The sequence below is a fragment of the Protobothrops mucrosquamatus genome, unplaced genomic scaffold (genome assembly GCF_001527695.2).
Source record: "Protobothrops mucrosquamatus isolate PMUCROS unplaced genomic scaffold, P.Mucros_1.0 scaffold408, whole genome shotgun sequence".
Lineage (NCBI taxonomy): Eukaryota > Metazoa > Chordata > Lepidosauria > Squamata > Viperidae > Protobothrops > Protobothrops mucrosquamatus.
In genome coordinates, this window is record NW_015386738.1 from 82,967 (window position 1) to 97,232 (window position 14,266).

The window sequence follows — 14,266 nt, forward strand, 5'->3', positions numbered from 1 at the left end:
TCATTTAACAGTCATCAATCACATTCTCCAATTAGTTTGAAGTGTGAATTTTCCCTCCCGTAACTCCTCTGGTTACAACTGACCTTGGAAATACTGTACTGAAATATTGTTATGGCTAACTATCCCCCGAGTACATACTTTCCCCCCTCTCTTCTAACATTGTCTGACTTTAACTCTAGAAGTGATACACAGGTTAAATAAAACATGTTTGCTTCTTCATATATTGTCAAGCAAGAACATCCGATGTTAGCAGCCTTGACAACAACAACAACAACAACAACAACAATAATAATAATACAGCCATATCATATGGACAAATATACTTAGATATTAGACAGTACTGTGGGAATTAGGTGTTCAGCAGAGTGATGGCATGAGGGGAAAAACTGTCTGTGTCTAGTTGTTTTGGCATGCAATGCGCTGTAGTAGCATCCTGAGAGGAGGAGTCGAAACAGTTTATGTCCAGGATATGAGAGGTCTGTAGATATTTTCTCAGCCCTCTTTTTGACCCTTGTAATATACAAGTCCTCAATGGAAGGCAGGCTGGTTGCAGTCCTAACTATCCATTGAAGTATGTACCTGTCCTGTTGGTTACTGTACGAAACCAAACTGTTACAGAAGTACAAATGACACTCAATAATTCCTCAATAATTGTATCAACAGCTCCTGGGACAGTCTAAACTTTCTGAGTTGATGCAGGAAGAACATTGTTTGTTGTGCCTTTTTAATGATGGTTCTAATGTTTTGTGTCCATTTCAAATCCTGGGAGATTATATAGAACCCCAAAACTTGAAGGACTCTACTGTCGATACTGTGCTGTTCAATATAGTAAGAGATGGTGAAATAGGAGGGCTCCTCTGAAATCCACTCTCATCTCTACAATTTTAAGCATGTTCTGTTCCAAATCGTTCTAGCTACACCACAGGGCCAGATATTCAACTCTATATGCAGACTCATCACAGTCTCGAATGAGACTAACGACTGTTGTATCATCTGCAAACCATACTTTAACAGAGGGATCCTTAGAGATGCAGTCATTGGATAGAGAGGAAAGAGTAATGGAGAGAGCACATAGCCCTGAGGAGCACCTGTGCTAATTGTTCATATATTCAATGTGATTTTTCCTAGCTTCACCTGTTGCCTCCCATCAAAAAGCTTACAATCCACCTACAAGTATGGACAGGCACATCTAACTGGATCAGTTTACAGTGAAGAATTTCTGGAATGATGTTTGAATGCCAAGCTGAAGTCTAACAAAAAGGATCCTTGCATAGGTCCTGGGGATTCAAGATGTTGCAATATGTAGTACGATGCCATATTGAAAACATCATTTGCTGATCTATTTGTGCAGTAGACAAATTGCAAGGGGTCTAGCAGCAGATCAGTGATGATTTTCAGGTGGGTCAGGACTAACTTTTCAAAAGTCTTCATAACTACAGACGGTCTGTAGTCATTCAGTTCATTGATGGAGGGTTTCTTGGGAACTGGGATGATAACGCATTTGAATCAAAAAGTAACATAACACATCTTCAGTGATTTAAAGATGCAGGTGAAGATGGTGGCCAGTTGATCAGCATAGGTTTTCAAGCAAGAAGTTACTCCTTCTGGGCCTGGTGCTTTTCTGATCTCTTGTTTATGAAATAGACATCACACATCTTTTTCTAAGATCACCAGACATGAGGGGCTTGAAGCGATGGAGATAGGTATAGCAGATTTGGCTATCACTGATGTATCTGAAATTGGGAGGGTAGCAATAGTTGATGGTAATCTCCTCTCAGACCTACAGTAGAACACATTCAGGTTCATCTGCTTAGTTGCCAATTCTCTTCAGTAAGGAAAGGAGGTCTGCTGTAGCCAAAGATATTCTTCAGGCTTTTCCATTCATTTGCTAGCCTCCCAGTTATTAATAGCTCCAGTTCAGTTTTGAGAGAAGTGCTGAGTGGAGTACCACATTATGCCCTGGGTCTAGTGTTGTTCAACAATGATTCAGAAATTGGATAACGTAATTCAAGAGTTGCTTTTAAGATGACACAAAACTGGAATGTGTTTCTTTAGCTGAAATAATTTTTTTAAAAAACAAAAAGCTCTACATAGGCTCATGTCTCTTTGGGGAATCATGGTTCAAAACAGTTGCTAAATTGGCACAAATTTAGGGAATTATCAAGAAGAAGGAACTGAAACCAAACCCTATGAAAAATGGTTACAAGATCTGAATATGTTTAGCCTACAGCAATACAGTTAAAGAGAGTTCTTTTAACAGTATTCAAATATCTAAATAGTTGTCATACAGATGGATCTGCCTTGCTCTGCTTTGCCCTTCCTCTGTGTGAAAGGAATATAGTCTGAAAATATCTGTCTTATCTCCAGACAACGGAGCCTAGGACCATTGGGAAATGAAACTGAGAGATATTGAGAAGGGCGCTAAATCACTAGGTTTTCAAAACAACTACTTCCTATGGATTGGCTGGATTTCAAATGGACGATTGGACATTGGGAGGAAGAGATCTGTATGGGCATATTGATGTAACCGTTCACATGCAAAATCCTCAGATCTTGCTTTGCTTTCCTGCTATCACTAACTCTCAATAAAAGCTCCTTTTGAAACAATGCCTGTTTCAAGAGTTCTGCTTCCTTGGGAGATCTAGTTGAGGCAGATCCTTATACCCAATTCCTGCAGCTGTTCTTCATATGTTTTAGTCTCCAGGCCTTTGATCATCTTAATTGCTATTCTCTGAATTTTTTCCCAAAGTCTCAACATCTTTTTTGTAGTATGGTGACTAAAATTGGTTGCAGTATTCCAGGTGTGATCTTATTAGGGTTTTATAAAACAGTACTTATACTTCGCATGATCTTGATTCTGTGCCTCTGTTTATACAACCCAAGATTGTATTCGCTTTTTTGGCTGCTGCTGCACACTAGTTGTCTATTCCACCTCTTTCTAGCTTACCAAGAAGTAGATTATGGTCTACTTTGTCAAATGACTTACTAAAATCTAAGTATACTGCTTTATGTACTGCCTACTTCCTGTGTAACAGATGAAGCACAACCTGCAGTCCAGTTAAGGAAATTTCTTGTACTACTTATTGTACGTCTATATTAGCTGCTACAATTCTCATAAAGATAGCAGGATTCCAACAATATTTTAGCTCCGAAGCAATAGTAGCTAAAGTCCTCTACAAAAGTCCACATAATTCCCTTGAGATTTAGTGAAAGAATGAGTATACTGTGAAATCCTGAATTAAAACTTTTCTCAGCTGTGACCTCACTAGATAGCCACTTTCTCAGCCTAGTAAATGTGATAGATAATATTTGCAAGCGGCTTGCAGTAACATAAGGATTAGGAAACAGTAGGTATAACATGTTTTGTATTTTGGGAATCTCTTTTTCATCTCTCTGATTCCCTGTGGTAAAAAACTTTATTCATATGTAATTTATAAAGGAAAATTTGACCAGCAGTTGATTTTATTAGATTATATCTAGATGTATGACATAATCTGTTGTTTACTTTAAAGTTCTATAAAATATTGGGTTCTTCCCCCTGTATTAAGTTTATCTGGTCACCCTTCTGAAATGAATTCACATAAGGGAAGGAAGGGGACTAAAAGGAGGCTACTGATGTTTGCTGCTGCTGCTAATGAACAGATTTTTCAGGAAACACATTTGTTCTTTAGCTGCCCACAGCAATGACTACACACAATGCATGTATTTCATTGAAGTAGTTGAACCTTTCTTACTTGGGTTGTAACCAGTTGACTATGAAATATTCTCCCTGTAGATCCTGGTTTAAAAAAGAGGCTAAAAATGTATTCACAAAACTTTGAGGTCTGTCTTTATTTCTAGGCTAGGGTGGGTTTGTTTTATTTTGTTTTGAGATATGTAGGAATTTTAGATTACTTTTTGGAGTTGCATTAATAGGGATTCCCCTGCCCCCTTCTGAAAGAGCTGATTCATCCTGCTTGTAAGAAGATGCTATTTCCTGAATGCACCGGTTTTGAGTCATGTTTTTTTTCCTTCACATTTAAATTTTAACTCCTCCCTAATCATGCCTTTCCATGCTACTCTGTGCTGCTAATTCAAAAGTGAGTGGAGAATTGGCATTACATTAATATGGCACCATGGGCTCCCTTACTTAAATATACTGCATTACACAAGAGTTCAAATGGAAAGGACAGGTAAAGCTTTTGAATTTATGAGAGCTCCTCAGCTCTCTTTGAAAGCCATTATTAAGCTTCAGAGAAGCAGAGAGGGAGGGAATGATCTTGCCTGTTTTGTGTGTGTGTGTGTGTGTGTAAGTAGTAGCATTAAAAGTTTTGGAGAAGTTCAGGGGCTTAACTTGCAAACAAATGACATCAGCTGGAGAGGGATTTGGCAAACAAACCAGCAGTTCAAGGAGCCAGTCCGGTTTGGGTACAGACTTTGGCTCTTTTAAAATTTGGTGATCCTGGCAAATGATTTCTGGACTGTGTGCTATTCTTTTTTTAAAATGCACGTGGGTGGTCATAAAGGACAAAAATTCTTCCTGGGGTCATAATTTGGATGTTTGCGAGTTCTGTGGAAATTATTACATCAGTCACAAAAAGGGCTAGGATTGGTCTGTACAGTGTGGTTTGATTCACTGTTTAAAAGATTGTGTGTAATCCTTTGAGGGAAGTTTTGCTTCCTCCAGAAAATGATGCACACACCACCAGGCTTGCTGACACTGAAATAACCATTGAAATAACCTGAGTTGCTTGAGCTTGGAATTTCAAAGGGCTGGAAGAAGTAGAAAACAATCTTTCTGAACAAGAAATCTATATTTTAGAATGCCATCTTGTTCTCCTGACTGCTGCTTTGTGCATACTGGTGAGGTAAAATGTTTTCTTTTCATCTCTCCTTCCCCAAATCAGAATATGAAATTAATACAGGGTTAAATCTGTATTAAATCTTAATGTAAAGTTAAATTTGTGAATGGGATACTTTTTGCAGGGTTAACACTATTTATTATTACTGATTAAAACAATATTAATTGGTAATGGGAATGACCCATTTAATGAAGATTCATAGGTTCCCAGCAGACTACAATCTCATCTTAATTATTTTTATTCTTGTCAATTATTAGTATATTTAGTTGCAAGATAGGATGGGATTTTGTGATACGAACATGGAAGAAGTGTAACTGGTGCTTGTAACTGTTTTAAATAATTTCAGTTCCAAATTAGACTTAATACTAATAAAATAGTTGTGTTTTAATTGATGATTTTTTATTTTATGTTTTTGAGTGTTAAAATGCTCCAGGCAAAAAATCATGAAGTGGAGAATATGTGATTAATCTTGCCCCCTCCCCAACTCTGCCAATTGTTTGAATCTCTAGTATTATACTTAATATTCATATTAACATAGTTGTAAGAACTCATTTTTCTGAGACTCCTAGCTTGTTGGTTTTCTAGAAAAGATGCAAAGATATATTGTATGTAAGGTGTAATATGTGTTCTTTATAGCTTTCCTTCCTATGATCCCAAAATCAGATAAATTGTTCAAATAGACTTACTCTGAACGGTGCCTAAGAGGCAGCATTTTATTGTACTAAGGCAGTGATGGCGAACCTTTTAGAGACCGAGTGCCCAAACTGCAACCCAAAACCCACTTATGCATCGTCGGGTGCCGGGTAGGTGTGGCCCATTGGGTGGATGTGGCCCATTGGGTGGGCGTGGCTATGGTGGTAACAGCAGACTGGGTAGGACTAAAAAGTTCAATCAATCAATTCCAACTTTGCAAGATCTTTTTTTTCCCCGCAAGAAGTTAAATTGACTGATTGATTGAACCTTTTTTTTTTGTACACAACGGCGGAGGCCTAAAGCAAAAAGGTTTTATAAAACCCAGCTGAAGGTCTAGGACTGGGGCGACAGTGCGCATGCCCACAGAGAGGGCTCTGAGTGCCGCCTCTGGCACCCGTGCCATAGGTTCGCCACCACTGTACTAGGGTATAGAGGTTCATTATAATATCCCAAAATGTGCCCAATATCAATTATGTACAGTATTTTTTCTTATGTTTTTTGGAATATAATGCTGCTGTCAATAAAGTGTATCATTTTTTCTATTGCAGGATATAAAGGTTTTTAGTGAAGATGGGACTTGCAAGGTAGTTGAGATCTTAGCAGATACGACAGTTCGGGATCTCTGCCAGTTGCTCGTTTACAAAAGTCATTGTGTGGATGACAACAGCTGGGCCCTAGTGGAGCATCATCCTCTCATAGGATTAGGTATGAAGGAATACAGAAAAGAAGTTAAGTTAAAAATCTGAATTTCCAACAATAATGAAATGGAATACTTTGTTGGGGTAATCTGTTTATTACAGTATATGAATTATTGTAATTGTATATGATTATATGAAAAGAATTCCTACCAGTAAAAATATAATAAAAATATAAGCATTTAACAAGCATTTAAGTAACTTAGGAGATGTTTCGTAAATAAAAAAAGACGGCTACAATATAATATTGATATATGCATGACAGTCCTACCAATCAGACACATTTTATGAGCACATATATGCAGTTAAATATTTGGATTTGTATGCTGCCAATCTTTTAGGTGGAAATAAGCATTATATATCTGACTTCTTCCATGACATTAATGGGAATTTGATCATATATTGTAATATATACAGTTCTGCTGGATGACTTCTTTTGGGGGGGGGCATATTGCAGCAGTGTGGACTTATATTTCAATATATAGCAGAGTCAGATTTCCATGTAAACAAATAATTAGTGGAAATAACTTGGTTGTTCGAGCATACCACATTGTTAAAGTCCACTTAACACTAATCTGACACGAGGATTGTGCTTCTTTAAAGTTAATTTTATCGAAGTGGAAATGGTGGTAGATTTCATGTTGCATTATATGGAAATCTTGTATAAATTTGGAATCTTTGCTTTTAAGCAGCTGTTCTTGCACATAGTGAAATTAAGGTACCATGGTTACAGGAAGAAAAGAACAAGAATAATTTTAATGCCTTATAGTTGGAAAATATTTTAGATAGTGATTTCTTTCTATTTCTTTTTTTGCATTCTTTCAAATATAGCAGTGGTAAACTAGTATTATTCAACCAGCTTCTTATATTTTATTTGATAAAAATGCATAGTAGGATTTTTAGAAAGATCCTGTAAACTGGATGTACCCTGCACCAGATCCTGATAAAATGAGTATGAAGATAACTTATTGCACTGATGGATTTTTTTCTCTCTCATTTTTCTCAAAATTGGTTTTAAAATTCAAGGTTTCTTTTACAAGTCTTTTCCCATTCAAAATTACCAAGGCATTGTTCAAACTGAAGCTTTGATCCTTTGTATTCAATATTTTTTTTTAGATTCATCCAGTGATGCCCTAATTTAATTTCTGTGACATCACAATAGTTTCCATGGTGATTAATAGAATCAGATTCTATAGTGTGATATTTCTGAATGAATTCTAGAAGAAGTTGATTAGGAAATCAAAAGCTTTTGTTTATTCAGCAATAACTTTGTATTTAACAATGATTGATATTTCAGTCACTGTCAACTACATCCTCAATTCTCTGATCATAGCAAAGCTTTACAAATTCTAACTCATAAAATATGTGCAATTTATAGACCAAGGGGTTGTTTGAAAATGAAATATTACCTGATATATACTCTGCAGTTGAGTAATTCTAGGTTGTCTATACTTGCTTCTAGTTTTTTTGTAGCTTGGAGGCTGTACAATTAAATTAGAAGGGTTCAGTTCCATTTTCTATTTAATCATAATTTGGCATGCTACTCAAATTGAATTATTATGGATTATTGAGTCAGGCTTCATAATCTATGGTTTGAAGTTGGATGCTTTAATAAACCATACTTAAACTCACTCAGTTTTTCAAAATTTGTGCATGCTACTAATTTGCAGTTAGCTACACAATGTATGTGAAAGCTTCTGCTCTGTTAGTTTGGTCTCAGTATAAGAAGAAAGTAAAAGATCAACTTGACAACATGTTTGATTGTAATGCCAAACACTAATTTAGTACTGTATATGTTAACATCCAAGCTGTCTGTTTTGAGTTGCCCTAAGACCATTTTGATAAGACTTGCAAACATTTAATAATTTAACATGTTCAAAGCACTTAATGTAAAATATTTATCTAGGAAAATCCTATATCTATAATGTAACCAAATATTACTATGTTTCTGTTACAGATGGGAAGTCTAAGGCTAAAATACAATGACTTGCTTGGGTCCATTTAATGAGTTCACTAGAGTCAAATTTTGAACTGGGGATTTCTTTAATTACTATTCTGCATTACCTGTCATTCCTTGAAAAAAGGTATATAATTTGTGTCCCAGTGTAAAGGAATGAAACTCAAACTGTTCTTATTCTGGCATAAGAATCCAACAGTTAAATTCCAGAGATCCCCAGGCAGCATAGCTATTGCTGTGAATTCTGGCAAACTTTTATCACTTTGGTTGGTGAATGCATTCATTTCCCTAAGAGAAGCTGCATGACATATTAATTAACTTTCTTTTCCCTTCCACCACAACTAGTTTTTTCTTTTGTAGATTCCACTTCTCCACCCTGAGTTGTCTTCAACTTCATATCACTGTAAATCTTACACTAGTTCTATTCAGCCTCTGAGAAGGAATGGGTTTAAAAGTAATTTCCAATCCAAAGATACAAAAATTATTGCTCTCCTTTGAGTACTAACCTCACATATCTTTCATAATATTGCTGGAACTCTTCCATATGATCTAGAGTATTTTGTCCAATTCTGATTGATGCAGTTAAAAAAAAGTCCTTGTTGAACAACCACTTGTTGAGCAGCTGTTCAAAGTTACAATGATGCTGAATGACGGGCAACTAATGACCATTCCTTATAATTGTACTTGTTGAATCTTCTCTGCAGTGACATGACTGCAATTTGGGATTTGGAAACCTGTTTTTAATTACAACATTCACGGGAATCCCACTGTCACTGATTGTCATTTACAACCTTTACTGCCAGCTTCTGAAAAGCAAAGTCAATGGGAAAGCTGGCAGGTTACAAATGGTGATCACATGACCATAGGATGTTGAGACTGTGTAGGATTCACCCAACATGGCCACTGTAAGTCAGTGTGTGATATTATATTTTATGACATGCCACTTAGCAATAGAGTTGCTGTTCCCAGTTATCATCATTAAGTGAGAACTACCTTAAAACCCAACAACTTTATTTTCAAAAAACATTGCAATGTTTTTTGTTTTGATCTTTAGAGACAAGTGGATTAACATAGGCTATATAGGGGTTTTGAGTCTAATTTTTGGATATTTTTTTTAAATATGTAAGCCACATAGTAAGCCATAGTCACATAATTGTAATATCCAATATTATCTGCCAATTTTGAACATAGAACATGGAATAATAGAGTTGGAAGAGACCTTGGAAATCTTCTAGTCCAACTCACTGCTCAAGCAGGAGACCATATACTATTTCAGACAAATGGTTGTCTAATCTCTTTTTGAAAGCCTCCAGTGATGGAGCACCCACAGCTTCTGAAGGCAGTCTATTCTATTGTTAATTGCTTGGAATGTATATAGCTGGTGCCAGAGATACGTTAAGTGGTGTAAGATACAGAGCTGGTGTATCTTCTGCTATCTGCTGTAAAAACCCAAGTTGTATTACCAGCATCCAAGTGTCAGTCTGTGTCAAATAGACATTGCTTAAGTGTTACTCTTTTTGTTTATAATCCAAAAACATTAAGTGGGGGGAAATCCTAGTGAGAGAGCTTGTTGCAAAGTGCTTGTTTGCATCCACTTTGAAATCTCTCTTCTATTATCAGTGGAGCTAAACTTATAGGGAAGTGTCAGCTTCAACCAGTAGTGTAACAGAACTTGCCATATTCTAGTGTCTACTCTTACACTTGCAACTCCCATGGATAGTGAAGCATTAGAAACACAATCCTAGATTGCTACTTGTGATGACATTTGGAAGTAACTCTTTAAATATTTTTTGTTATTTTTATTTATTCTTGTTTCTAAAGGATTGCTGTTCTAAAGGCTATGTCCATGGGATGAACAAAGAGGAGATAATTTAATTTATGGGTACACTGAAACATGATTACTCAGGGGTCATTCCATGTCAAGTGGTCTGGGGGTCCCTGCTCAACCATCACACATTTTGATGAAATTTTGTGTGAACATGCACACATGTCCCCAGTGAACATTGGTAAAGTGTTATGTTTGCCAATGCAATACTTGCGGAGATATAGTCATTTGTTTGACCCCATACTGCAGCCTTCTACAGTATGACTCTGAGATTCTAGCAACTTTGAGATATAATATCTCTGGCAATATTTTGTTGAGAGAAACAAAACTTGGCCATCTTGTACAACTTTTTGTGCTCTATTAAACAAAATAATAAAAACATTCTCATGAGCAATCTCCATCTAGATAATTTGGAATATACAGTTGAATTTGAGTATACAGTTGAATTTTTTGTAAAAACACCAAAAATTGGGTATTTTCAGCCTGCTTTTACCAAAAAAAAGACCTTCTGGAAACTCTGTTAAATCATTCTCATTAGAAAGCATGTTTCAGACCCCCTAAAAAAATAGGGTTGGTTTTTCATCGCTGACATATAAAGCCCTATAAATAGGGACAAAGTTGAGGACATTGCTATGGCAACGTCACATGTATTCTAACATTTTTTTGTCTTGTTTGTTTTATATAGACATCATTACTACTATTATATTGTGTTGGTCCATAGTGACATTGTCACTACCAGTTCAGGCACTTGAACCAGTAACCCCATCACCATAGGGGGCACCCCCAATAACTGTGCAACACCAGCCACGGGTGGGTTTCTCAACTTTGTCCCTATATTTAGGGCTTTATACATCAGTGATGAAAAACCAACCCTATTTTTTTAGGGGGTTTGAAACATGCTGTTTCTAATGAGAATGATTTAACAGAGTTTCCAGAAGGTCTTTTTTTGTAAAAGCAGACTGAAAATACCCTATCTTTGGTGTTTTTACAAAAAAGTCAACTTTATACTCAATTTGTAAACTATTGTAAACTATTGGAAAGCAGTAGGAGAATGAAATTTTATATTTGAAAACCTTGTGTTGTTTCCTTCCAGAGATACAAAAAGCCAAACTTTAAACTTTTTTTGAGCCGCAATATTTTCAGACAACTTTGCTCCAAATTATCTAGATGGAGATTGCTCATGAGAATGTTTTTATTATTATTTTTTAATAGAGCACAAAAAGTTGTACAAGATGGCCAAGTTTTGTTTTTCTCAACAAAATATTGCCAGAGATATTATGTCTCAAAGTTGCTGGAATCTCAGAGTCATACTGTAGAAGGCTGCAGTATGGGGTCAAACAAATGACTATATCTCCGCAGGTATTGTATCGGCAAACATAACACTTTACCAATGTTCATTGGGGACATGTGTGCATGTTCACACAAAATTTCATCAAAATCTGTGATGGTCGAGCAGGGCACTTTTCTGAAATCAGACCACTTGACATGAATGACCCTCAGGAAGAATTGGTTCAAAGGGGAAGGAAGGAAGAGAAGGGAAAAAGCAAGGATCTTGGCTTGATTGAATGGGGAGAGGGGGGGAAGGGAAGGGCAAGTCTGGCATACATGACACTTGTCTCCCTCAGTATTTCCCAGCCAGATACATCTAACTATGCTTCCACTCTTTTTCTTATTGGGAACTGATTGTGGGAAAAGGATATAAAATATATTATTTTATAATATTATTATTAACAAAAAACATACCAATTTTGGTATAATGGAGAAACAAATCCTATCCATCCACGTCAGAGGATATGGTGATTTTTGCTAGTGGCAACTATTTGAACAAATATGGTATCTGTTTATTGTAAACTTTTTGACATGACTCTGTTTCTTAACCTACTTGCATTTAGTTGTTTGTTTTTCTATACATGTTGCCTAGAGATACTTGATAAAGCATAATATTAGTTTGAATAAATGAAGGAATGTTAAATAGGATTCATTAAACCTCAGTTTTAGCTTTTTATTTACCACTATTCCTCAGAGATCTCAAAATTGCTTGATAATTATATGCTGCTGATTATTATATATATCTCACTGACAATATAATTGTCCATACCCAGCCACACTGATAGGGCAAACTAATATATACAATAGTCCTTGACTTATGACCACAATCGAGCCCAAAATTTCTGTTGCTAAGTGAGATGTTTGTTAAGTGAATTTTGTCCATTTCTTGCAGCAGTTGTTAAGTTAGCAACACGGTGGTAAAGTGTATCTGGCTTCCCCATTGATTTTGCTTGTCAGAAGGTCGCAAAAAGTGATCATGTGAACCCAGGACACTGCAACCATCATAAATATGAGCCAGATGCCAAGCATCCAAATTTTGATCATGTGACCATGGGAGCTGATGGTTGTAAGTGTAAAAAATGGTCACTTTTTTGAGTGCCACTATAATTTTGAATGGTCACTAAATATATGGTTGTAAGTTGAAGACTACCTATATAAACAGAGAGCAAACCTCACTGTCTTCTAGTGCTGAAAATGTTACCTAGTCAGTTGATAAAACATTTGCAAGCAGACAACCGAGCTTGGAAAGCTCCAAGGCCTCTATAGTTCAACCCTGAGCTACATATATCCTCTGCTATTAGGAATTCCTTTGAAGCTTAAAAATCACTTAATGAGGGATTTTGTTAAGTACCAAAATAATTAGTATTTATATTTATATCATAGACACTTTGGAATATAAAACCAGTTTGATGCAGTATTAAGATACCAGGCTGGAAACCAGGAGACTATGATTTCTCATCCCAACTTAGGCATGAAACCAATTAGGTGATCTTGGGCCAGTCATGTTTTCTGAGCCCTATGAAGAAGGCAATGGCAAGCTATTTTTGAAGTAAAAAAAAACCTGCAGAGACTAGTCTAGGCAGGAATCAGGAATCAAATCTGACATGAATGATACAAACACACAAATTTGGAATATGTTCTATGAGTGTTTTATCATATGAGTGAAGATGGTGGCAACAGCACTCCATCACAGCAGATAAAAACAGGTGGAGAAGGAATAGAGTTAATGTTCAAGCAAATTAAAGAAGTAAATGAAGGAGAAGGAAAAGAAAAGAAAAGAAAAAAGAAGGGTGGCTGGAGAAACATTGCACACAGTGGATGAAAGCAGTGACATAGTACGGTTCTTCAGAAGAGGGGAAGGAGAAGATTAACTTAATTAAAATTTAAAGAAGTAAAAGAAGGAGAAGAAAAAGAAGGAGGACAGGAGAAGGAAAAGAAAGATGTGGGAAAGATGGCAGTAAGTGCAATCAGTAGCATCAGTGTTGGGCACAATTGGCAATAGTGATAGCAGGCTTAACCAGCAGTAGTGTTGGCAACAACAGCCAGCAGTGGCAGCAGCTGACTGGTAGCAACAGTGGCAGTGGATGCAGTGAAGCCCTTAGAATATAGAGAAGAAAGAGGAGGAAAAGTAGAGTTAAAATAAAGTTTAAAAAGCAAAGGAAGAAGAAGGAATGGCATTAGGATGTCAGTGGGATGTGTAGTCCTATGGCTGAGAATGGCAGCAACTGCATCGGTGCAGCAGAAAGTACCAAAATATAAACCCATAATGCAAAAGCTAAAATAAATCAGTGGAATAACTGAGAGAGAAAAAAAGGGAGAAGGAGGATGGCAATGCAGGAAAAAGAACATTTTACTATTTTTTTATACTCTTACATTAACTGCAATCTGATTTTTTTTCTTTGCATTTTTTCTTTTTTTTCCATCTATGGTACAGATTGTTTTATTTCAAGACTAGCCACAAGAGGGAGCAGAGGATTAACTTTTTAAAGTATTATTTCAGCATTAATCTCAAAATAGAGCAAAAAATCAATTTCCAAAAAATGGAAGGAATTCAAATATTGTCAAAAAATAAAACCCTGCATAAACCCAATTTTATAAATAAATGAATGAATTTTAAATAACATTTCATTTTTTTAAAAAAAATAAGTTCTTTAATTTTTAGAATTAGTAAAATCTTTAAAAGAAAAACGGAATCCAGACTAAAAAAATAGATCAATTTATTGTCTTAAAATAAAATCCTTCATAAACCTCTATTAAAAAATATTTAATATTTTATTTTTTAAAAAAATAAATTCTAAATCTTTTAGATCAGGGGTCCCCAACCCCTGGTCCGTGGACCGGTACTGGGCCGCGGCATGCCAGCAACTGGTCCTCACAAATAAGCAAAGCCCCATCCATGGGATGCAGACAGCACACAAAACCACGC

General features: G+C 36.1%; 1 protein-coding gene across 1 annotated transcript in view; it reads left to right on the top strand.

Moving 5' to 3' along the window:
- Window positions 1-14,266, top strand: part of GRB10 (growth factor receptor bound protein 10) — a 108,219-nt gene that overhangs the window by 47,880 nt on the left and 46,073 nt on the right. The window contains exon 4 of the mRNA XM_029284179.1: window positions 6,083-6,239. Coding sequence (XP_029140012.1) covers window positions 6,083-6,239 — 157 coding nt within the window. The remainder of the gene's footprint in view (window positions 1-6,082; window positions 6,240-14,266) is intronic.